Genomic DNA, 26,637 nt, shown 5'->3' on the forward strand with positions numbered 1-26,637 from the left:
TATATATATATATATATATATATATGTTATTCAGCCCCAAGATGTACTGAAATTCTGACCCATGCTACAACATGGAAAAACCTTGAAAACACTATGCTAAGGAAAAGAAGCCAGACATAAAAGGGAAAACATTGTATAATTCCACTTGTATGAAGTATCTAGAATGGCCAAATAAATACAGACAGAAAGTAGAATAGAGGTTCCCGGGGGCTGGGGCAAGAAAGTATGGGGTGTTATTTCTTAATAGGTACAGAGTTTCTGTTTAGGATGATGAAAAATTTCTGGAAGTAGATAGTGGTAATGGTTACAAAACATTGTGAATGTACATAGTGCCACTGAATTGTACACCTAAAAAGGGTTAAAACTGGCAAATTTTATGTCACATATATTTTACCAAAAATTTTCAAAACCAGAGGAATTGGTGAAAAAGCTGTAAATTGAGCTTCTGAAATGCCAGAGTCTCTCTCCTTGCTCTATATCTGGGAGATGAGAGGCTGGAGTTTCATTTTATTAGGAAATTGAACCAAGGAGTTGAATTTTAGGGCATCAGGCATAAGAGATGTCTGGGGAACAGTGAGGATTGCTAGGCCTCCTTCACTTGCCAGATATGGCATTTCTGCAGTCACATACCACCCACCCACCACCACCCACCCCCACACACACCACAGCACATTCCACACACCATGCAAACACACTCCATGTTCCTGGCTAGAATATCAGCAGGTTCTTTCTGGAATAACTGGGCTGTCACCGAGAGAAGAACCCCACACATTGCATGTGTAGTCTGTCCAGTGAAAAGACCAGCCTGTTGCTTGTTCAGCCTCCCAGGAGTCCAGAAAGAGAAGAAATGTAGAAGGCTCAGTCTGCCTGGTCAACAGCAATCCACAAAAGACAACAGAAAAAACAAATGGGAGGAAATTGTAAAGATACTATAAGACAGTTTCCCATGGTTGAGGGACATAATTCTCTTCAGTTAAAAAGCCCACCAATTGTCCAGCATAAGAAATGAAGTAAGTTTACTTCAGAGTTCATCAAGGTCAATTTTTAAGTGACAGAGATAGGAAGAACTAAACACTTTCAATAAGAAAAAAAGCATAGAGCCTCTGATGTGCCCCTCTGATACCCCTTCAGGAAAACGTGTGTTGTTCCAGATCTCAGCCCTTCAGTGGTCTCCACATGTTGCAGAGAGGCACCTCCCCCCAGGTCATGCCTAGGTGATCCATATCCAATGGTTGTTAGATGTCGGAGCAGAAAGGTGAGGATATCTTGGTTCAGTTCAGGACCCTCTGAAAAGTTATTCCTGCTCCAGAGCTCCCCTGGGGTCAAGGAAGGCTATCTCCAGCCTGCAGTGCAGTACAACTTCTCCTTCTGCCTAAACCTGCCTCCTTTCTCTCTCTTTTATAAATGTTAACCACAGGAGAATCTTTAGTAAACATACTGCATGCTAAGTCTGCTTCCAAGGGAGCCCAGCCTGTAACAGATGTCATACACAGAACTGGGAATTAGAATGGCATCTGACTCCTCAACAACAACACTAAAAACTAGAACACAATGGAGCAATGCTTTTAAAATTCTGAGGGAAAAATATTTTCAAGCTAAAATTCTATACCCAGCTAAACTATCAATCAAGAATCAGCAGAATAAAGGCATTCTCAGACCTTCAAGTACTAAAAATATTTACTTTCCAAATACCATTAGGGAGCAGAAGAATAGGGAATTGAAGAACATGCTCCAGGAAAATGAGAAAGAACAAAAAATGGTGTCATGAGACCAGGAAAAAGAAGATCCCGCACAGGAGAAAAGCGAAGCCTGCTCATAAGGTGGAAGCTTCACAGCAGACTGCAGCAAGAGGTAGAAGGTTCCAGGAGGGAAATCCTCAGGAGTGAAACAGAGCTAATGGGTTAGAGCAGAAGCTCCCGATTTTTCTTGGTCCATGACTTCCTTGATGTCTTAGTAATTTTTGTAGAGATGGGGTCTCACTACAAAATGTTGCCCAGGCTGGCCTTCAACTCCTGGCCTCAAGCAATCCTCCCATCTTGGCCTCTCAAAGTGCTGGGATTACAGGCATGAGCCACTGCACCTGGCTAGTTATTTTTATTTTTTGTAGTGACAGGATCTCGTCATGTTGCCCAGGCTGGCCTTGAACTCCTGGCCTCAAGTGATCCTCCCACCTCAGCCTCCCAAAGCGCTGGGATTACAGGCATGAGCCACCACACCTGGCCTGATAGTTTAGTAATTTTTGTATTGCTGTCTTTAGGCTAAAAGAAATATCTAACAGTTCTGTTTATTAAATAGTTAGATCCAAACAACTTAATAAATATTTATGCCCTAACAGCTTAGTAGCCATTAAAAAATATTATGCACAAATGGAAAGAAAAATAATACTTTTATTTTTATTTTATTCTTACATAACCACAATTACTTTCTGATGGGATGTGTGTGCCTGTTGGACACTGCAGTTTCTCAAACCTTTGCATCAGATTGTGCACCTCTAGCTTCATTTTCTGTTTCACTATGACATTTGTCCAATACTCACTTGTTATCATAGTAACCGCTGAAACCCAGCTTTGCAAAGATACAGCATAATTGTAAGAAATGTAGTTTAGGGGCCAGGCACAGTGGCTCACGCCTATAATCCCAGCACTTTGGGAGGCAAAGGCAGATGGATTGCTTGAGCCCAGGAGTTTGAGACCAGCCTAGGCAATATGGTGAAACCCCATCTCTACAAAATACAAAAAACAAAAACAAAAACAAACAAACAAAAAAACACAAAGCCGGGCATGGTTGCGTGCCTGTAGTCCCAGCAGCTCGAGAGGCTAAGATGGGATCTCTTGAGCCCAGGGAAGTCAAGGCTGCAGTGAGCCATGATGGTGCCACTGCACTCCAGCCTGGGTGACAGAGGGAGACCCTGTATGAAAAAGGAGAAAAAAAAAGAACTGTAGTTCACTCTAACATTAGAACAGTGAACTAATAGTTTGTGATATCTAACCAACATTGAGTATCATTTGGAAAATTCAAAAGATCCTATGGTACATCTGTGCTATGCAGTGAATGAACTATGATATCCCGGAACTGACTTGGTACATTTTGGGAATTGTGATATTAGAGTATGTCAAAATATTGTTAATAGGCTTTTAGCAGACATTTTGAAACATATGGAAAAAACTAATGATAGGTATATGGAAAACCAGACAAATAGGCTGGGCGCAGTGGCTGATGCCTTTAATCCCAGCGCTTTGGGAGGCCAAGGCAGGAGGATCACTTGAGCCCAGGAGTTCAAGACCAACCTGGGCAATATAGTGAGATTCCATCTCTACAAAAAATTTTAAAATTGCCTGGGTGTGGTGGTGCCCGCCTATAGCCCCATCTACTTGGAAGCCTGAGGTGGGAGGATCACTTGACCCTGGGAGGTCTAGGCTGCAGTGACCTGATCGTCACTGCATTTCAGCCTCAGTAGCAGAGCAAGACCTTGCTCTGAAACACACACACGAAAAATGAAAACCAGGCTAATAAAAAAGTAAAGCAATTATTGACTCTAGAAACAAGATTGGACAAAAAATGAGATGAGATGATATACTTCTTGACTTAACAATAAACAATATTTGCATAGTCATAATAACATGAACACTGACCACAGTTTTAACCAAGAGTGTGCTGGGGATGGTAGACAAAAGTAAAAGCAAGCTAGAAACTTGTTCACACTGTGAAACAGCAATATAGAAAACGACAAAACCAAAGAATGAAGATAGGGCCGTGTAAACATGGGATTTGGAAACAGAGAGGTAGATACCAAGGAAGCAGCTATAAGAGGTAAAAGTGTCACCAGGAGAAAGATTGGGGTATAGGGAAGTAAAACTATTGCCCTTATTCTAAGTCTTTTGGTAATATTTGACTTCTCAAACAATGTGCATGCGTTGCTTTGATAACCACATTTAAAAATTAAGCCAAACAATGTTAAAACCTAATAAATATAACCCGGCTGCCCCTTCTAATCTACATAATATTTCACATGCAACCGAAAGTCTCAGAACTCTCCTGAGGTTTCTGCAAATCTGAGCCTCAGAGTGGAGGGATGAATTATATTCTCATGGCACTGCCAGCCCGGCTGCTGCCTCTGCAGGATTCTTGTCCTCTGTAAAGTATGGGGCCTCTGTGACTTACTCATCACACTTCACCTGCCCTGGCCTCTCCAAATCAGCTAAAAAGAGACAGCCGAGGCCCAAGAGGTTGGGGGCCTCTGCAGAGGGGTTCCTTATTAGGCACCCCTTTTTCTGCATATCAGGCTTAGACTCCCACCTCTGTCTGAGGCCTCTGATTCCTGTCCCTGTTCCAGAGAGACCCTAGGAGTGACCTGCACTTACTCTCACAGTTGGCTTCAGGCCTGACACCCGCCCCCGCCTCCCACCACACACACACACACACACACACACACACGGCAGGAGGGACAGCAGCAGGAGCAGAACAAATGGCACACCCTCTTAGAAGAACAGCAGAGACCCTCATCTTTCCTTCACCAGGCTTCATCTTTCCAGAAAAGAATGGTGGATTTAAGTAGCAATTTCCCCCTCCATTACATAGTATTACCCCCACCTCATATTGACAAGCACAGGAATCACAGTGACTGTGCACCGTGACCGCCACACAGCAGTCTGAGGATGTGATGACCACAGAGCTCCTTCTTGGGGACTGGCGTTTCCCATGCTCTGCATGTGTGTGCGTTTGTGTGTGTGTGCGTGTTTGTGTGTGTGTGCACATGCAATGTGGCCAGGCTGCCACGTGTCTTAGCAGAATGGTAAGACGAGTGAATAAGGCATTGATCCCTGTGATCCCAAAGAACGCACGTGGTAGTCTCTTAGTAGCAAGCCTGTGAGCAAATGTTTTCAGGTGTCAGGAGTTGTGCCTCACTCATCCAGAATAACTGAGAGAGGACTTTGGGTCCCTTCACAGCCCCTGAGGAGAGTCCCTTTCCCAGGCGGGCCAAGGACCCCAGTTTGAAGAAGCTTGCCCGCCCTGCAACATTATTCTAAACCCTCAGAGAGCAGGTTCTGCATTCTTCCCCATCTTCCCTGCAGCATTTACCACTGCCTGAGGGAGGGGGGTATCCTGAGCCTACTCCCTCTTTGTGGGGTGACACTGTCTGCACAGATATTCCAGGGAGAGGCTACCTGATGGCAACCCTCTGACCCTCAAGCTGGCTGGTGTGAGGATGAAGCTGCAGGTCTCGCTTCTCCTCTGGGGAGAGCTGGCCGGGCTCCCCACGACGGGGCAGCTTGCGGGGAAAGGGGCTCAGTGCACCTGGCCACTCCCTTGCCTTTGGGCTGCATGTTGAAGATGTATATTGAAGCTGCATAAATGGCTTGTATTTAAGTAATCCTCTTGACTCTGCCCTGGGAGTGGGGCTGCAAAGAGGAGGCTGTGGAGAGTGCAAGGGAAAGGTCCAGACCTCCAGCAACGGCAATGAAGGGCACATTCTGGGTCGAGCATGCCCCAGGGGGCTACTCCCCGTAACTGCTGGCCCGGCCCCATGGCCTCAGCACCCCGGGCCCAGAGTGGACATATGGCCCTTCCTTTAGTGCCCCACAGGACAATATCCAGGATAATGGAAGGGGACAAAAGCCAGAGCATCCCAGACACCTAAGACTCCTTCTCTGGGCCTGGTGGGCATAGGCTGCAGCTCCTGGCACCTCCGACGGCTTCATTATCTTGAATCCCATCCTCGGGGGGGTCCCCTCTCAAGGCTCTGCCTTCTTCAAAACCTGCCTGACACGCCCAGGCACGTGCAACCTTCTCCACCTGCCCCAGTTGCTGAATGAGGCCCTGGCAGTCACTGGAAATATTCTTCACTTCCAGTAAGACTTCCCCACCATGCTCCACCTCACCAAGACCCCTTTTAGAAAACCTGGCTGCTACAGGCCCTGAAAAGGGGAGCTAGGAGTGATTGACGGTGGAACGCCAAGCCTCACTACATCCGAATCTCGGATAGTCCTCCTGCAGCAAGTCAACTTGCAGACGTCATCAGGAACCCAGCCCTGTCAGGAGTAGTGGCTCATGCCTATAATCCCAGCACTTGGGGAGGCTGAGGCGGGAAGATTGCTTGAGGTTAGGAATTTAAGACCATCCTGGGCAACATAGTGAAACTCCCATCTCTACAATAAAATAAAACAAAATAAAATAAAATAAAATAAAATAAAATAAAATAAAATAAAAATCAGCTATGTGTAATGGTGTGCACCTGTAGTCCCAGCTACTTGACAGGTTGAGAAGGGAGGATCGCTTAAGCACAGAAGGTCGAGGCTGCAGTGAGCTACAATGGCACTACCGCACCCCAGCCTTGGTGACAGAGTGACACTATCTCTAAAAAAGTAATAATAGGTAGGGTGTGGTGGCTCATACCTGTAATCCCAGAATTTTGGGAGGCCGAGGCAGGTGGATCACTTGAGGCCAGGAGCTCAAGACCAGCCTGGCCAACATGGTGAAGCCCTGTCTCTACTAAAAATACAAAAATTAGCAGGGCGTGGTGGTGGGCACCTGTAATCCCAGCTATTCAGGAGGCTGAGGCAGGAGAATCACTTGAACCCAGGAGATGGAGGCTGCAGTGAGCTTCAATAGTGCCACTGTACTCCAGCCTGGATAACAGAGCGAGACTGTCTCAAAAAAAAAGTAATAATAATAAAATTTTAAAATACAAAAGAAACCAGGGGCACGTGGCTAGTGTCCAGTGTTTCCTGTTCTCCCACCGGAGGCGGGACCGGGCTCTGGACACGCCTGAGCTGGTTTACTGATTGCTCTCCTGAGCTGCATGCAATGGGCTACTCTCATCCTCTTCCCAGAAAACCCCCTCCCTTGACTCCCAAGTCCATGGCCCTCTCCACCCCCTTGTGCTTGGGATCTGAGCTTGAACTCCAAATGCAGCAGCTATGACGGCTTAAGCAGGTCCTCCCGAGGAGCAGGGCTGCTGGGGGCACACACACTGTCCTGAGGACATGCTCTGCAGCCATTGAAACTGTTAGTGTCTGCCAGTCAGGAAACTTTCACCTTCTGCAAGGCAGTCTGGCTCTCCATGGCCTCTGAGTCACTGCAGCCCCGGATCAATATCAGTGTAAACAGAGCTTTGCTGTGAGTTGTTAGTTGTCTTTCCTGGTCTGGGGCGTAATTCATAATGTTGGCTCCTGGTACCTGGCTCGCCACGGGCTGGCAGGGGTGCTGGGGAGAGGAGCCTGTGGTCAGGGTGAGAGCAGAGTGCCCTGGAGGGCAGTTCTGGGAGAACAGTGAGGGCATCTCCAACAAGGGGCTGGGGGACACACACACCCTCTCCGCCAGCACAGGGGCCTGGACTCTCCCCAGATCTCCTGTGCAGCTGAGCTGCCCACATGTCTCTGTCTGTCCAGCTTGCTGAGGACAATGTGTTAAGAACCGTCTGCTCAGCTCATAAAGAGGCTTGGCCCTTCCGCCCCGGCACTGGTTGGGGGTGTTTCAGGGAAACAGGCTTTCTAGGGATGTTTCGGCATGGCCGTGCCGTATCCTGGCAACCAGACCCAAAGCCACATCCTCTTGAGAGGACTGGGCAGGGTGGGGAAGTGGCCACTGGGTGGGGCTGCCCCCATTGTCCACTCCACCCCCAGCTGGCTCTATGCGTACCCTGAGCTGTGCAGGAGTCACGGCCCTCCCTGAGTGCCACCCCCTGTCTGGAGACGGCCTGCAGGGCATTCAGAGGTGCTATTTTCCACCATGGTCTCCCTGGGCTCCTGGGAAACTCCTTGGCCATAGCCTCAGTTTTCTCATCTGCAAAGTGAGGTGGGCTGGGAGCCACCACTCCCTACCATAATCCCAGTACTTTGAGAAGCGGAGGTGGTTGGATGGCTTCAGGCTAGGGGTTCAAGACCAGCCTGGGCAACATAGCCAGACCCTGTCTTAAACAAACAAACAAACAAACAAACAAACAAAACTTAAATGGGTGTGGGTGATACTGTCTTTCACAGACGCAGCGCTCCCCAGCTGCCCAAGCACCTCTGCCACTTCTCCTTCTTGAATAATTGGTTTCAAAGCAACGGCAGTGGAGGTGACTGGGTTGGGGTCTGTGCCATGCAGCTCTCTAGACACAAACTCCCTGCCCTTGAGGCACCTCCTTATCTCCAAGCCCAGCCAGGTCCAGTCATCCTGGGCTCCTCGCTCTGTTCCCCTTATCCAGGAGCTAGTAAAAGACTCGTGGCATACTCCCCGCCACCCATAGCCTGCTCAATCCACAGAGGTACAGATGATCCACCCAAGTCCGCCTCATTCAGGCCTGCTGACTACCTTGTCAAACCACCTCTCCTCCTACAGCATAACTGTGGGGAGACAGGCCCCAGGCTGGAGTGCCCCCCAGCCAGGGCCTCACCTTCAACCTTTAATGCTCCCCTTGCCAGGTTTCTGAACATATCTGCAATGATCTGAACGTGTCTCCCAAAAAGCAAAATGTTGGAAACTTGATCCTCAATCTAAGTGCTGAGAGGTGAGGCCCAAAGACAGGTGATAAGGCCATGATGGCAGAGTCAAAGGATTAACGCTGTTATCGAGGAAGTGGGTTTGTCACACAGGGGGAGTCTGGTCCTCTCTTACTCTCACTGTTTCCCCCTCTCACCCTCTCTTTGCCCTTTAGCCATATTATGAAGCAGCAAGAAGGCTCTTATGAGATGCTGACCCTGTTGATCTTGAGCTTCCCAGCCTCCAGAACATGAACCAATAAATTCCTGTCCATTATAAATTGCCCAGTCCGTGGTATTCTGTTATAGCAAAACAAAATGGACTAAGACAGTCTTCTCTGCTGTCTCTCCCATAGGCAGTTCTGCCAGATCCCCCAAAGCCCACCCATCCCCTCACCCCAGGGTTCCAGAAGAGGTTATGTCCTCTTTGGAGGTGGACCCATCATGATGGCCTTGGATCTGTGGCTCCCTGGGCCTCCCATCAGCCCCTCTTTTTGGAGAGTCGCTGCAGCCAGGACCCCCAAGAAGGGACTTCTCAATTCCCCCATAGTGGACACTGTGGTGCTCCACCCAGATCCCATCTCCAGGGCTGATGCCACTGTACTGGTCAGGGTTCTCCAAGGAGACAGAGCCAACAGGATAGATAGATGGATAGGTAGATAGAGAGATAGATGATAGATAGATAGATAGATAGATAGGCACGCATGAGAGAGAGAGATAGCAGAAGTCAGGCACAGTGGCTCACACTTACAATCCCAGCACTTTGGGAGGCCAAAGTGGGAGAATCGCTTGAGCCCAGGTTCAAGACCAGCCTGGGCAACATAGTGAGACTCTTATCTCTACAAAAGATCTATATGTATGTATGTATCTATCTATCTATTTATCTATTATCTACATGAGATTTTTTAGAGGAATTGTCTCATGTGATTACGGAGGCTGAGGTTTCCCATCCTCAGCCACCTGCGAGCTAGAGACCTGGGTATGTTGGGAGTGTGACTCAGTCCAAGTCTGAAAGCCTCAGAACCAGGAAAGCTGGTGGTATAACTCTCAGTCTGAGGCCGAAGGCCTGAGAACCTGGGCTGGGGGCCACTGGTGCAAGTCCTAGAGTCCAAAGCCTGGAGAACCTGGAGTTCTGATGTCCGAGGGGAGGACACAAGGGATATCTCTGTTCCAGGAAAGAGAGTGAATTCACCTTTCCTCTGCCTTTTCGTGCTATCCAGGCCCCCAGCCAGTTGGTGGTGCCCACCCACATTGAGGGCGGATCTTCCCAACTCAGTCCATTGATTCACACACCAGTCTCCTCTGGAAACACCCTCTCAGACGCAACCAGAAATAATGCTCTCCCGGCCATCTAGATATCCCTTAATCCAGACAAGTTGATGCCTAAAATTAACCATCATGGCCATTATCCCCATGAGAGCTGGGAATATCCCTGCATTCTTCCCTGGGAATTCCCTTGGCACCCGGGAAGCACCTCTCCTAAGTTTATGCCTCCTTTGGGGTGATCCTGAATCCAGTGACTGGCTGATGTGGGAGTACAGAGTCCCACCCCTCACCTTAGTTTGGGGCAATTCTGAAGGGGCGTCCAGCTCCAGGGCTCCCCCAGGCCTGGCTGAGGCCTCAGCTATAACTGCACTGGGGGGTCGCCGTCCCTCTCTGCCCACTCTCGCCCTCCCCGCTTCCCTATAGGGGGTCTTTCCTGAGAGCTATCAGCATAAACCTCCTGCCCCAAACTCTCCACCTCAGCTGCTTCCAGAGAACTCAGCCTAAGATGGCTTTGGGCTCTGGGACCAGGTGGCTGTGGGCACGGGGTCATGGGCTTGCATCCTCTTGGAATTTTCACTGCAAACTCAGAGTCCTGACTTTCACAGATCTGGCTGTCTCATGGGTCTGGCCCCATAGGCCTTCCCTAGCTCAGCCCTTGGGCGGGAGACCCCCTTTGTAATAGACACTGTGGCTCCTCTTCGATGCCCTGTTCCGTACTGGGCACCACTGCCCCGGATTCCACCATCGGTACCTGCCACTCCTCAGAAGATCACCCAGGGTTAGAGAGCTGCCCTGCCCACAAGTGCAGAGAACCTTAAGTTCCTGGAAGCTGATAAGAGCCTGGGCCGTGCTTAGTCAATGACTGACAGGTGCAGGAGTAGGAAAGCCCAGCTCCATTGCCTCAAGGTGAGGACACCTGGACTTTGCCTGAGATCCCAATCTTGATTGACTTCTTACTCTTCCCTGGCCTGATCCCCCCTACCTTTCTAGCATCAGGGACCAGTTTCATGGAAGAGAATTTTTCCATGGATGGTGGGGGAGGGGAGATCAGAGATGGATTGGGGATAAGTCTATTCCACCTTAGATCCTCAGGCATTAGTTAGATTCTTATAAGAAGCATGCAACCTAGATCCCTCACATGCACAGTTCACAAAAGAGTTCACACTCCTATGAGAATCTAATGCCACCGCTGATTTGACAGGAGGCAGAGCTCAGGCAACAATGTTCACTCACCCGCCACTCACCTCCTGCTGAGACCATGAACCAGTACTAGTCCATGGCCTGGGGCTTAAGAACCTCTGCTGGCCGGGCGCGGTGGCTCACGCTTGTAATCCCAGCACTTTGATAGGCCGAGGCGGGCGGATCACGAGGTCAGGAGATCGAGACCACGGTGAAACCCCGTCTCTACTAAAAATACAAAAAAAAATTAGCCAGGCGTGGTGGCGGGTGCCTGTAGTCCCAGCTACTCGGAGAGGCTGAGGCAGGAGAATGGCGTGAACCCAGGAGGCGGAGCTTGCAGTGAGCCGAGATCGCGCCACTGCACTCCAGCCTGGGCGACAGAGCAAGACTCCGTCTCAAAAAAAAAAAAAAAAAAAAAAAGAACCTCTGCTTTATAACTCATTTGCCTATGGATGGTGATCTCAGGCTCCTCTGGGGAACCCCACCCAAGACACTTCTCTCAACAAGAGAAAAAAATGGAGTCCAGACAGCACCAACATATATACACACATTCAAGCCTGGGGGACTTGCATCTTGTAGTTTGCATGTTTATTTCAGGCCGGGAAGGACTTTCTCCCACCCAAGGATCTGCCATGTGACAATCACTCATCTACATTTTCTTCCATTATTTTTGAGAGCTTCATTTGTTATTATTAAAGCTTTAATCCACTATTGGAATTTATTTTGGTGCATGGTGTTGAGAAGCAAACCAATTTAATAGTTTTCATAAAACAGTTAACTAATGATCACAGCACCATTTATTTATTTATGTAGTTTTTAAATTAAAAATGAATTAGAACATGAAATGATCTCCAAGATATTATTAAGTAAACAGAAAAACGAAGTGCAGGATAGTGTGTATAATAAGCCTTATTTATTTATTTATTAAATACATAAAAGGAGGCTGAGTGTGGTGACTCATGCCTGTAACCCCAGCACTTTACCAAGGGGGAATATTGCTTGAACCCAGGAGTTCAAGACCAGCCTGGGCAACCTAGTGAGACTCCCATCCCTAAAAAATAAAAAATTAAAAAAATTAAAGTTGACCGGACGCGGTGGCTCATGCCTGTAATCCCAGCACTTTGGGAGGTCGAGGTGGGCGGATCACAAGATCAGATCGAGACTATCCTGGAGAACATGGCGGAACCCCGTCTCTACTAAAAATACAAAAAAAATTAGCCAGGCGTGGTGGCGGGCACCTGTAGTCCCAGCTACTCGGGAGGCTGAGGCAGGAGAATAGCATGAACCTGGCAGGTGGAGCTTGCAGTGAGCTGAGATAGCGCCACTGCACTCCAGCCTGGGTGACAGAGCGAGACTCTGTCTCAAAAAAAAAAAAAAAAAAAAAAAAAATTAAAGTTGTACATGCCTGTAGTCCCAGCTACTAGGGAGACTGAGACAGGAGGATTGCTTAAGCCTGGGAACTCGAGGCTGCAGTGAGCCATGATCATGCCACTGCACTCACTCCAGCCTGGGTGACAGAGTGAGACCCTGTCTCAAAACAAAACAAAATAAAACATACATATAAGGCCGTCTATAGGCATGGACAGTTCTATAAGGTTTTGTAGAAACTGTTGATAGTGGTTGCCTCCTGATAGAGGGCCAGGGATCTGAAATGGAAAGGAGAACTACTTCTCACTCAGTATTCTGTGATCTATTTGAATTTTTTGTCATATTCGGTCATTAGCTTTTTAGTAAAATCTAAGTGAATTTTAAAAATTTAAGACTCTGTGGGTTGCAAGTAACAAAATACAACTGAAGCTAACTTGAACATAAAGGGACACATGTTTTGAAGGATGCAGTGATCACCCTGGAGCCCTAAGCCAGGAGGGAAGCCAGTGTGGAGATGTGTGGAATGAAGTATGCTAATAGGATACACCCTCCTGCCTGTCCAGCTGTTCCCATCCTACATCAGAGGACTTCTCTCCCAGCAGAAAGTGCCTGAAACCCACCTGACCCTGCGCACTCTCACCAGGCAGAGATAAGTTTCGTCTTCTTAGAGCATACTTCTTTTTTAGAGAAAGCAGGCCACTCCACTCCATCTGTGCCTGGCTTCCTCGTTGTGCCACCCGTAGGCTGAATGATAATGAAATCTTCCCCAACACACACCATGGATGGTAGCCAATTTCATTTAGAAGAGAGAACATGTTAAGAGCCTTCTAGAATAGAACTGCACCCTACTTGGTTGCCAGTCCAAAGCAGATACCATTTCTTCCTTCCCGGAGAGAATAAGGCAGTGATGGTTCCAGTGAATTCTTACCTTCCATAATTCTTTGGTGGCTTGTTTCCATGACCAGCAGTCACCCCAGGGTTTGCTTGTAATGGGGGGAATTCCCTATCCAGTGTCCTGTGGGGACACCCAGAAAGGAGCACTGTGGGGGATCCCCTGAAAGGGCTGACTGCCATGATGATTTACTCCCACTTAGAGCCTGAATACAAAACTGTGGCTTTCTTGAGGGACTGAGAATCACAAGCCCCCTGTTAGCCAGATTTTCTTTTTTCTGGTACTACATCTCTTATAAAAACCTGAGCTGTCTAACTATAGGGATTTCCTATAGCCTTACTCTCTATTGGTCCCTACTCTTACAGCCAAGAGCCAATAAGCCCATCAATTACATTTCTAATATATAAATGTGAAAGGAAAATAAACCTTGGACCCCCAAAATCACTAAGCTAAAGGAAAAAGTCAAGCTGGGAGCTTCTCAGGGCAAACCTGCCTCCCATTCTATTCAATGATCTGAATGTGTCTCCCAAAAAGCAAGATGTTGGAAACTTGATTCCCAATGCAAGTGTTGAGAGGTGGGGCCCAAAAAGAGAGGTGATAAGGCCATGATGGCAGAGTCAATGGATTAATGCTGTTATTAATGTAAGCACCCCTCTGTGCGCTGAGATGAATGCATATCTGATTGCCTTCTTCAGAGAGGCTAATCAGAAACTCGAAAGAATGCAACCATTTGTCTCTTATCTACCTATGATCTGGAAGCCCCCTCCCAACTTTGAGTTGTTCTGCATTTGCTTCGAGTTGTCCCACCTTTCTGGACCAAACCAGTGTTCATCTTACATATGTCGACTGATGTCTCATGTCTCCCTAAAATGTATAAAACTGAATTGTGCTCTGACCACCTTGGGCATGTGTTGTCAGGACCTCCTGAGGCTCTGTCACAGATGCACGTCCTCAACCTTGGCAAAATAAACTTTCCAAATTAACTGAGACCTGACTCAGATATTTGGGGTTCACATAACCAGGGGAGATAGTTCTCAGTGTTCGATGGGACACCTTCACTATTGACTTATTTCCTTACTCCCATCCTTTCTCAGTCAGTCTTTGAGGGAGGAACAGTTTACTCATAACCCCAATTCTGGTACCAAAGTTGATCTTTGTTAATATTCTTCTGACTATTTCATTCAACTAGAATAGGCTTAGACACAAACATGTTGTTGTTGTATTTTAAAGTATGCAGAATCTGTGAACAGGAATCCAGCCAGATTTCAGGAAAATCTGTGACTCAGCCTGGACTCCCATTACCACATGACTGGGAACATGGCTGGCCCCTTTCCTGACTATTTAAGTCACTGGTTTAGCCACAGGAAGGGCTGACTTTCCCAGCTCTATTCCAAAATTCTGGTCAGGGGAATCTCTGTTGGCCAAGTCTGGGATAATGACTACTCTTGGTTCAAACTTCATAGGCCAGGATGGAGGTAGGGTTAGGGTTGGGGAGCAGGTAGGATGATATTGTACGGAATGGACACCAGCACAATTGTCAAAATAAGGGGCTGGGATTAGAGACTTGTTTGAACAAAAGACATCTCCAAAAGGTAAACAAAAACCTAAAGATATACAGGCACACCTCATTTTATTGCATCTCACTTTATTATGCTTCACATACATTGCATTTTTTACAAATTGAAGATTTGTGGCAACCCTGTGTTGAGCAAGTATATTGATGTCATTTTTTCCAGTCACATGTGCTGACTTTGTGTCTCTGTGTCACATTTTGGTAATTCTTGCAATATTTCTAACTTTTTCATTATTATTGATCAGTGATTTTTGATGTTACTATGCACATGTACATAGTATGTACATAGTTACTATGCACATGTACATAGTATGTACATAGTTACTATGTACATATTACTATGTAAGTGTACATACATGCCCATATAAGACAGTAAACTTAATTGATAAATGTTGTGTGTGTTCTGACTGTTCCACCAACTGACCATTCTCCCCTCTCTCTTCTTCTCCTCAGGCCTCCCTATTTCCTGAGATACAACAATATTGAAATTAGGCCAGTTAATAACCCTACAATGACCCCTAAGTGTTCAAGTAGAAAAAAGAGTTGAACATCTCTCACTTCAAATTAAAAGCTAGAAATGATTAACCTTAGTGAAGAAGGCACGTCAGAAGCCAAGATGCGCCAAAAGCTAGGCCTCTTGTGCCAAGCAGCTGGCCAAGCTGTGAATGCAAAGGAAAGGTGCTTGAAGGACATTAAAAGTGCTACTCCAGTGAATGTCTGAATGATAAGAAAGCTAAACAGCCTATTGGTGATATGGAGAATGTTTGAGTGGTCTGGATAGAAGATCAAACCAGTCACAACATTCTCTTAAGCCAAAGCCTAATCCAGAGCAAGGCCATAACTCTCTTTAATCCTGTGAAGGCTGAGAGAGGTGAAGAAGCTGCAGAAGAAAAGTTGGAAACTAGCAGAGGTTGGTTCATGGGGCTTAAGGAAAGAAGCTGTCTCCATAATATAAAAGTGCAAGGTGAAGCAGCACATGCTGATGGAGAAGCTGCAGCAAGCTATCCAGAAGATCTATCTAAGATCATTGATGAAGGTGGCTACACTCAACAACAGATTTTCAGTGTAGACAAAATAGCCACCTATTGGAAGAAAATGCCATCTAGGACTTTCAGAGCTTGAGAGGAGAAGTCAATGCCTGACTTCAAAGCTTCAAAGGACAGACTAACTCTCTTGTTAGGGGCTAATGCAGCAGGTGACCTTAAGTTGAAGCTAATACTCATTTACCGTTCTGAAAATCCTAGGGCCCATAAGAACCATGCTAAATCTACTCTGCTTGTGCTCTGCAAATGGAACAACAAAGCCTCGATGACATGTGTTTATAGCATGGTTTACTGTATATATATATATATATATATATATATATTTTTTTTTTACAGTCCAGAAGTCTTTTTTTTTTTTTTAACACATATTATGCCATGAATTCATATGGAATAGGTTCCAGCAGCTCAGGCTCCTTCTCATTGGTTCTCACAAAGTGTGCTTCTCTGGGTGGAGCAGGCTGGCACTTCAGTTGAACCCAGGTACCTTTCTCTTTGGCTTCTTTCTTTTTCTGATCATTTTCCTTCATGCGTTTCAGGAAACTATCCCAGCTCTCAGAGTGCTTAATGTGCTCAATATGCACATTAATTCTCTTGGCAAGAATCTTGCCCTTAACTTGTTTGTTTACAACAATGCCAACAGCATGGCGGGTAACATTGTAGACTCTTCCAGTTTTACCATGGTGACACTTGTGAGGCATTCCTTTTTGAACAGTACCCATTCCCTTGATGTCTACAATATCACCTTTCTTATAGATTCGCATATATGTGGCCAAAGGAACAACTCCATGTTTTCTAAATAGCCTAGAGAACATATATCGGGTGCCTCTCCTCTTTCCCTTTGTGTTTGTCATTTTGGCGAATTACTGGAAGATGGCGGTTCCAGCTGAAAGGGTGGTTTACTGAATATTTTAAACCCACTGTTGAGACCTACTGCTCAGAAAAGAAGATTCCTTTCAAAATATTACTGTGCATTGACAATGAACCTGGTCACCCAAGAACTCTGATGCAGATGTACAAGGGATTAATGTTGTTTTCATGCCTGTGTAGGGGAGTCAGCGATCACTTTCAACACTCCCTTGAGCTCTTATGTGGTCTGTTGGGCTGGATCTAGAAACCAATGGACACCCAGGTAAATGAACAAGAGAAAAGCATATGAATGTTATGAGTTTTACAGGTACATGGGGATCTTCACAAGAGAGTGAAGTCTGAAGAAGTGGCCAAAGCAAGATCTTTTCATACTTTTTAGATAAAGAACAATGAATTTCAGAAGAAGTGACAGGACAAAGAAAATTTGACAGGGGCAGTAAATTTTCTAGGGGTCACTAGAAGATATGGGGAGGGAAACTAGTGGAAGATAACAGTTACTTTGTTAAATCTATTTATTCAGGTCCATTGTAGCCACCAAATCCCAGTCTCTGTTGATCAGGGCTGTTTTCTTGCCCTGGTATAGGTGAGGGTACCAGTCTCCAAGAGGAATCTTTATGGCTTGCTGAATGCAGAAAGAGGTCAGCTAGCCCTTTCTGCAATCATAATTTCTTTGATGTTCCCAAAGTAATCAATATACCAAGATATGATTGGTATAATAATCATTATACCAATCAATAATCAATATTTTGAGATGGCATGTCCTTTGCTCCTTCATCTACTAACACAACATCCATTCTGCAGCCCATGGATCAAGGGGTAATTTTGGTTTTTAAGTCTCATTATTTAAGAGCCACGTGTTGTAAAGATACAGCTGTCACAGGGAGTGGTTCCTCTAACAGATCTGGGCAAAGTGAACTGTAAAGCTTTTGGAAAGAATTCACCAGTCTAGATGCCAGTAAGAACATTTGTGATTTATGAGAAGGAGGTCAAAACATCAACATCAACGGAACTTTAGAAAAAGTTGATTCCAATCCTCATGGATGAATTTGAGGGGTTCAAGACCTCAGTAGAGAAAATAACTGTTGGTGAGGTGGAAATAGTAAGAGAACTAGAATGAGAAGTGAAGCCTGAAGATGTGACTGAATTGCTTCAACCTTGTGATCAAACTTTTACAGATGAGGAATTGCATCTTATGCATGACAGAAGAAAAAGTGGTCACTTAAATCTACTCTGGTGAAGATGCTGTAAACATTGTTGAAGCGACATAAAGGATTTAGAATATTGCATAAACATAGTTGATAAAAGCAGTGGCAGGGTTTGAGAAGATTGACTGTAATTTTGAAAGAAGTTCTACTGTGGGTAAAATGCTATCACACAGTATTGCAGGCTGCAGAGGAATCTTTCATGAAAGAGTCAATCTATGCATCATATTTCATTTTGTCTTATTTTAAGAAAGTGCCACAGCCACCCCAGTCTTCAGCAACCTTGACCCTGATCAGTCAGCAGCCATCAACATTGAGCCAAGACCCTCCACCAGCAAAAAGATTACAGCTAGCTGAAGGCTCAGATGATCATTAGCATTTTTAAGCAGTAAAGTATTTCTAAGTTAAAGTATATGTATTTTTTTAGACATAACGCTATTGCACACAATAGACTGCAGTATCATGTAAATATAACTTTTATATGCGCTGGGAAGCAAAAAAATTCATGTGACTTGCTTCATTGCAATACTTGCTTTATTGAGTTGGTCTGGAAGTGAACCTGCAATATTTCTGAGGTATGGTTGTATAAGACGTATTTTCTTTTTTTTTGAGACAGAGTGTCACTGTGTCGCCCAGGCTGGAGTGCAGTGGTGTGATCTCGGCTCACTGCAAGCTCCACCTCCCAGGTTCACTCCATTCTCCTGCCTCAGCCTCCAGAGTAGCTGGGACTACAGGCGCCCGCCACCACGCCCGGCTAATTTTTTTGTATTTTTAGTAGAGACGGGGTTTCACCGTGGTCTCGATCTCCTGACCTCGTGATCCGCCCGCCTCAGCCTCCCAAAGTGCTGGGATTACAGGAGTAAGCCACTGCGCCTGGCCAAGATGTATATTCTATTTCAAGAGAAATATCTGTAAATGACAGAAAAATCAGATTCAAGAAAACAGGAAATACCCTTGATACCACCTGCTCAGACAATTACTATTAATACCTTGGTTTTGGGGTGTTTTTTTGTTTTAGTTTTTAGAGATGGGGTATCGCTATGTTGAGTAGGCTGGACTTGAACTTGTTGTTCAACCCTCCTGTTCCCTCCTCCACGTCATCCTTGGGTACACGTCCTAACAGTCTTTTTTCCCCGTTTTTTTTGTTTTTGTTTTTGTTTTGTTTTGTTTTGTTTTTGAGACAGAGTTTCACTCTTTTTGCCCAGGCTGGAGTGCAATGGCGCGATCTCAGCTCACTGCCACCTCCGCCTCCCGGGTTCAAGTGAGTCTCCTGCCTCAGCCTCCTGAGTAGCCGGGATTACAGGCATGCCCATGCGCCACCACTCCAGCTAATTTTGTATTTTTAGTAGAGACAGAGTTTCTCCATGTTGTTCAGGCTGGTCTTAAACTCTCGACCTCAGGTGATCCACCTGCCTTGGCTTCCCAAAGTGCTGGGATTACAGGCATGAGCCACCGCGCCCGGCTATGTCCCCCTGTTTTTGTAATAAATTTTACATACATGTGGCGGCCAAATATAAGTGCTCACCTTACTTTATTAGAGACTGGAAACTATTTGATCTTTCTTCTCTTTTTTGTTGCTTTAGAGAGACAGAATACAAATATCTCCTCTCTCCTCCTGGGAAGCTTTGCAAAATTAAGCCCTTCCTGCCCTGGAGGGAAAAGGGTAACCAGGTTTTTGGTTCCTAAATGATAGGCTGAATGGCTCATCCAATCAGGCATATTGTGAAAGAACAAGGGAAGATGAGGAGTTTGTTGGCATTTGAGGTGTGCAATAAACAATACTGTTCCCTCCCCACCACGTTTTGAACTGATTGAAAAATAAAATACAGTAATCAGACAGATGGAGATGAAATTGTCAACATTGATGAGGCTAACAGGATCTGCAGCCCCTGTTGCCTGTTGGGCTTCCTAATATACATATAAGGAAATATACATATAAATATATTTATTATATATAATAAATATTTATATATTATATAAGTATATATTTTAATTATGTATTATAATATATAACAACTTCATATATGTAATAAATGATAAACATATACCTTATATCATATATAAACTTATACATGAAGTTTATTATTATGCATATATTTATATTATATATGAAGTATATTATATATGTTTATCATGTATACATATGAAGTTTATTATTATATGTAATAAAATATATATTTTATTATACAGGCAGAGTCTCACTCTGTGTCCAAGGTTAAGTGCATGGTGCGATCATAGCTCACTGCAGCCTCGACCTCCTGGGCTCAAGCCTTCTTCCCATCTCAGGCTCTTGAGTAGCTGGTGCTACAGGGATGCAGCACCACACTCAGCTAATTAGAAACAAATATTTTGTAGACACAAGATCTCACTATGTTGCTCAGGCTAGTCTCAAACTCTTGGTCTCAAGTGATCTCCCCACCTCCCAAAGTGTTGGGATTACAGGGCTGAGCCACTATACCTGGCCCAGACTTCCTAATATTACACCCCACCACCAACTCCCTCCTCACCAGCTGCGACAATGGTTAGTGACAGCCCCCTGCATACATATCTGCAAAAATGGGTCATACCATATTCACTTTGCTTTGAAACCTGCTTTGTTCCTTATCAATACCCTTTACTTTATGGATCTCCATTAATTGAGATCTTAATTGTTATAACTTGGGACTTTCCTTATAGAGAGTGCTGTAATGAACATCCTTATTCATATATTGTTTTTAATCTATTTGATGATTTCCTTATGATAAATTCCGAGAAGTGGGTCACATTGCAAGTGTGTACACATATTGCCACACGGTGTCAGGAATATGGTAATAATTCAGAATTTAGCTAACAGCGTTTGAAAGTTCTTGTTTTTCCACATGCTTATAGGCATTGGCAATCCTCCTTTTTAACTCTTTGCAAACACGATAAACCAAAACATTGTTTTAATATACGTTTCTGTTGATCACTGAAGTTGAACGTGTTTTAATGTTTATTGGCTATTGCATATTCCCTATTTTGGAATTGATTGCCTTTGTCTTTTCATCTTCTTTTATTGATTATTAAGAGCTCTTTATATGTTGAGAATGAAACCACCTTTGCAAAAATTATGACAGTGAGAAAAATCTGGCATAGCTTACTCCATCTTGCTTCTAGCCTCGAAGTTGTACCTATTCATTCCTGGACATACGCCAAGCTAACTATAGAAGGCAGTTAGTTTATTGTTTAACTTTGAAACAAAGATGATAACAGCCCCTTCCTAAAACCAGCCCCTCCTTGCTTTGGGACCAAGATTGCCTTTGTAAAACTAACAGATTAGCCACAAGGTTAACATATGGCTAAGAGACATGCAGCCAGGGGCCACAAGATTCCTAACCTTCCCAATTGCCCCTGGAGATTGCATCACTATTGTAAACCCTAAGATTGGTGTTTGAAGTTATTTCCCAGACCCTGCATTCTGATAGACCAGCTGCCACCACCCAGACTGGTAACCATACCAAGAAACTGAGTCAACTGAAGTCAACAATCATTCAACCCCATATGATTTCATCCCTGACCCTACCAATCAGCATTCCCCATTCCTCTGGCTCCTTCCCACCAAACTATCCTTGAAAAACCCTAGCCTCTGAATTTCCAGGGAGGCTTATTTGAGTAATAAACTCCCATCCTTCCACTTGGCTGGCCCTGCAATTATTAAACTCTTTCTCTACTGCAATACTGCTGTCTCAGTGAATTGGCTTTATCTGTGCCACAGGCAAGAATAACCCACTGGGCAATTACAAGGACAATGATCTTTTTCTCATCATAATATGAGCAAATATATATGAGCATAATATGAGCAAATACAAAAATGTGAGTGTTGCAAATTACTCTCTACATACACTGTCTTGGTAAAATTTTGTTTTCTGGTTTTATGGATGATATATAGGAGTCACCTGGAAAATTTTCAACATACACGTGCTGGCTAAATTTACTAAATATTTAGTATATTCCAGACACTCCTCTAATTGTCTCACATACATTAATTTATCAAATTCTTTAATCCTCACAGCAACAGCTCTGAGCTGGGCACTGAGAGGTTAAATAACTGCCCAAAGGCACACAATCAGTAAATGGGATCCAAGCTCATTGCCTGGCCACAGAATCCTTGTTCTAACTATGTCCTAATGCCACATGTATTGAGTTGAAACACTGGAGAGTCTGCAAAGTTTTCTTTGGCTGAAGCTGGTATGTGCATGTTAAAAAACTCTTCAGGCAGGCTGGGCGCGGTGGCTCACGCTTGTAATCCCAGCACTTTGGGAGGCCAAGGCAGGTGGATCATGAGGTCAAAAGATCGAGACCATCCTGGCCAACATATTGAAACCTTGTTTCTACTAAAAATACAAAAATTAGCTAGGCACGGGGGATGCAGCTCTAGTCCCAGCTACTTGGGAGGCTGAGGCAGGAGAATCACTTGAACCCGGGAGGCGGAGGTTGCAGTGAGCCGAGATCACGCCACTGCACTCCAGTCTGGCAATAGAGCGAGACTCTGTCTCAAAAACAAACAAACAAAAAAACAAAAACAAAAAAACCTCTCCAGGCAGTTTTGACATACCCCCAGGATGAGTACCACTGATTAGTAGTGTTTTGTTTGTATTTTGCCTAACAGAAGTTTTAAATTTTTAATGTAGTCAGATTTGTCCTATTTCTGTCATTTTATTCTTTAGTACTGCAATAAGAAGAGACTCTTCCTCAGCCCAAATGCATCAGTTATCTATTGCTGCACAACAATCTGCTCTCAAAACATAGTGGCTTAAAACAATAGCAGTACACTACTTGTTTCAATTATCTCGATGGCATTTAGGTAGAGCTCAGCTGGGTGGTTTTCCTGCTGGTCTCACCTGGGATCACTTACACAACTAAAGCTGACAGCTGGTTCTGGCTTTGGGTTGGGGCATGAAGGAGTTCCGGAAATTCCACCCCAAAATAGGCCACTTTGAACTTCGAACTGAGGGCACTTGGGGAAGAGCAAATGCAGGAAGGAGATTCCTCTGAGCTTCCCTTATCTGCCTGAAGACAGAGCCTTCTAAAGGAACTCAGTTGTCATGAATTTCCTCCCCAAGATTCTCATCAGTCAAGGCTGTTTAACTCAGATCACAGGAGAGGAAGCTGGAGGTCAACAGTATGTCAACACTTTGTCCCAGGCTATCACTTGTTCTTCTGAAGGGTCATCCATCATTCCCCAAAAATCACTTACTCTCCCCTAAGCTGCCTACATCCCCCCTTTCCTATGGTGAGGGTATATATGTTTCTAGATCTCACTGGGTTGGAGAATATTCACTTTTCCTTCCTGCAATGCTCCCATGCATGTAATAAATTAATATACCTTTTTTCCTGTTAATTTGACCACTGTCAGTTTATTTCACAGACACAATTACTGAATCCTCAGGAAGTGGAGGCATGTTCTTCTCTCTCCTATAGGCACCTTGGTTCTGCACCACATGACTTCTCATCCTGTAAGAGGCTAGACTGGCTTCTTTGTGTCCTGGTAGTCTCAGGGCTCCAAGAGGGCCAGGTGGAAGTTGCAACATATTTTAAGGTAGAGGCTCCAGAGCCGACATGATATTGCTTCTCCTGCTCTATATTGGTCAAAGCAGGTCATGAGGCCAGCCTAGCTCCAAGGGATGACATCTTTGTTGACTTCACTTCTTGATGGAAAGAACAACAAAGCCACATTGCAAAGGGGAATGGGCATGGGGAGGCGTGACTCAATGGATGCCACTCTTGTAACAATCTAACACACCAAGATGTTAAATTCACTCTTCTATGAAGTCCTCTAGTACCTTTTTTTTGACAGAGTTTTGCTCTTGTCGCCCAGGCTGGAGTGCAATTGCTCACTGCAACCTCCTCCTCCCGGGTTCAAGTGATTCTCCTGCCTTAGCCTCCCAAGTAGCTGGGATTACAGGCATGTGCCACCACACCTGGCTAATTTTTTGTATTTTTAGTAGAGACAGGTTTTCACCATGTTGGCCAGGCTGGTTTTGAACTCCTGACCTCAGGGCGATGCACTCGCCTTGGCCTCCCAAAGTGCAGGGATTACAGGCATGAGCCACCGAGCCCTGCCCTACTACCTTTTTTTAAGGTAAAATTTACATAATGTAAAATTTAACCATTAACCACTTTAAAGGGTATAATTTAAAGAGATGATCCACATCATTTCTATCTAGTTCCAGGACAATTTTATCACCCCAAAGGGAAAATCCATACCCATTAGGCAGTCACTCCCCATTCTCCCCTCCTTGCTGCCTCAGCCCCTGGCAACCACCAGTCTGTTTTGTTTCTCTAGAGATTTATGTATTCTGGAGTCTTCATACAAATGGAATCATACAACATGTGGCCTTTTGGGTCTGGCTTCTTTCACTTGCCATCATGCTTCCAAGATTTATCCATGTTGAAGCAGGTATTGGTGCTTCATTCCTTTTTATGGCTGAATAATATTCCACCACATGGATATAAGACAATTTGCTTGGCTATTCATCTGTTGGATACCTGAGTTGCTTCTACCTTTTGGCTATCATGAATAGCACCACTCTGAGCATCCAGTACTCTTTTGATTCTTCTTACATTGAAATCATTTCCACATCTGAGATTCAATTTTGTATGTGGTTTGAGGTAGGAAATTTCACTTCATTTCTTCCACTTATTCCTATGTATTTTATACACTATACTTCCTATACTGACTTTATCTTCCTCTTTTGTTAAATAACAGCGTGTGCCCTTGAGCAGGTTTTAATTTTTTATTGTTTATTTTTTGAGTCAGAGTCTCACTTTGTCACCCAGGCTAGAGGGCAGTGACATGATCTCAGCTCACTGCAACCTCCGTCTCCCAGGTTCAAGTGATTCTCCTGCCTCAGCCTCCAAGTAGCTAGGATTACAGGCATGTACCACCACACCTGACTAATATTTGTATTTTTAGTAGAGATGGGGTTTTGCTATGTTGGCCAGGCTGGTCTCGAAGTCCTGACCTCAGGTGATCCACCCGCCTCGGCCTCCCAAAGTGCTGGGATTACAGGCATGAACCACCATGCCCGGCCTTGAGCAGATTTTTAAAAGGATTTTTTTAGAGATGGAATCTTGCTTTGTCACCCAGGCTGGAGTGCAGTGGCACAATCATAGCTTACTGCAGCCTTGACCTCTCAAGCTCAAGTGATCTTCCTGCCTCAGCCTCCCGAGTAGCTGGGATTATAGGCACAAGATATCACCCCTGACTTGGGCAAATTATTTACCTTTTGTGTGCTATAATTTCCTCATCTATAAACTTGGGATAGTAATGGTAACCTACATAGGGTTGATGTCAGGATTAAATGAATTAATACATGTAAAGTGTTTAGAACAGGGTATAGTCCATAGCAGGTGCAGTAATTACTGTCAGTAATTCCAAATTTCTACACGTGAAAGGGTCTACTTTCTGTTCTGTTGTCTTACTTGTTCATTTCAACTTTTAATCAGCATCCCAAGTCTACTTTCATTGTTCTTTTTCAAATCATTTTTTAGTTCATCTTGGTCCTTTGGAATTCTTCCAATTGAATTTTATCAAGTTTTTCTCCCTAAATCCTGCTGAGAACTTTATTAGAGTTACATTTACAGATTAATTTAGGAGGAATTGAAATATTGTTATTACCAAGTATTCCTATGCCATAACACATCTCTTCCTTTATTAAGCTCTTATTTTATCTCCCATGATAGAGTTTTATAGATTTTTAAATTTTATAAAGGTGTTGCAAATTTCTTTTCCTGGATATTCTTTTCTGGGATATTTTATATTTTTGTTGTTATGCCGAATCTTTTTACCCCATTATATTTATTTTATTTATTTATTATTTTTTAAAATATTTTTTATTATATAGAGACAGGGTCTTGCTATTGCCCAGGCTGTTCTTGAACTCCTGGCCTCAAGCCATTCTCCCGACTTGGCCTCTCAAAGTGCTGGGATTAAAGGTTTGAGCCACAGTGACCAGTCCTTGTTATATTTAACTAGCTACTATTTTTTGTATGAGAAAACTACAGATCTCAGTCCTTTTTTTTTTTTTTTTGGTGATATTCTAATTGTTTTTCATTCACTTAATTTTTTGAAATCAGATAATTGCCTTCTTTTCTCTTTTTCCATCATTTTATCTACTTTTTTTTCTTGACTCATTGCAAAGGCTAAGACTCTCGGAGCAATATTGGATAACAGGCAATGGTGGCTCTAAGAGGGGGTTTGAGGAACGGCAGTGGGCGGCAGGGAGTGTGCTTGCAGAGCAGCATGAATGGGTGTTTCCCGGAGGGAAGGCGGTCATGTGTCTAGGGAATGCTCCAAAGAAAGGAGAGGATGGTTTCAATACAGAGTGAGGGTTGCGCCTTTGATTAGGTAAGTGGTGAACAGTTATTAGTGCTTTCTGAGCATCAGACTGGCACAGTCAGGTCATATTTTAGAAGGACTGCTCAGGTAGAGGTGACCACAGGGAGGTGGGACCCAGACAAGGGTGACCCATTAAGTCCTTACGAATCATTAAAGGAGAGGTGCTGAGGATGGGAGCTGAGTGCGGCTGTGATGGAGGACGCCAGGAGATTCTATGGAGATTAGTGTTATCTTAAACCCCTCTGGCCCTGCACATGTGGAGAGCAAGTTCATGCTTCTTCCTAAAGAAGTGAAGCAAGGACTGAGCGATTTTCTGTCTGATGTCAGGCCCTCCCCGATGCCTGGCCCCAAGGGCGACCTCTGTGATCCTTTCTGTCTCACCCTGGAAAAGAATGTCTATATTCTCACTTTATACTTCCAAGCTGT

The 26,637-nt window shown here is 44.6% G+C and overlaps 1 protein-coding gene across 1 annotated transcript; it reads right to left on the minus strand.

Annotated features, from left to right (window-relative positions):
• Positions 1-16,151: 16,151 nt before the first annotated feature.
• Positions 16,152-16,637, minus strand: LOC116479719 (large ribosomal subunit protein eL21-like). The gene has a single exon (XM_032762198.1). The coding sequence runs from the start codon at positions 16,632-16,634 to the stop codon at positions 16,152-16,154; it is 483 nt and encodes a 160-aa protein (XP_032618089.1). The 5' UTR covers positions 16,635-16,637.
• Between the last annotated feature and the right edge of the window lie 10,000 nt (positions 16,638-26,637).

This window comes from Hylobates moloch, unplaced genomic scaffold, assembly GCF_009828535.3.
Source record: "Hylobates moloch isolate HMO894 unplaced genomic scaffold, HMol_V3 SCAFFOLD_12, whole genome shotgun sequence".
Classification (NCBI taxonomy): domain Eukaryota; kingdom Metazoa; phylum Chordata; class Mammalia; order Primates; family Hylobatidae; genus Hylobates; species Hylobates moloch.

What these genes read in the sequence shown, in the direction of transcription:
- LOC116479719 (XM_032762198.1), bottom strand. Translation starts at nt 16,634, where the DNA reads ATGACAAACACAAAGGGAAAGAGGAGAGGCACCCGATATATGTTCTCT.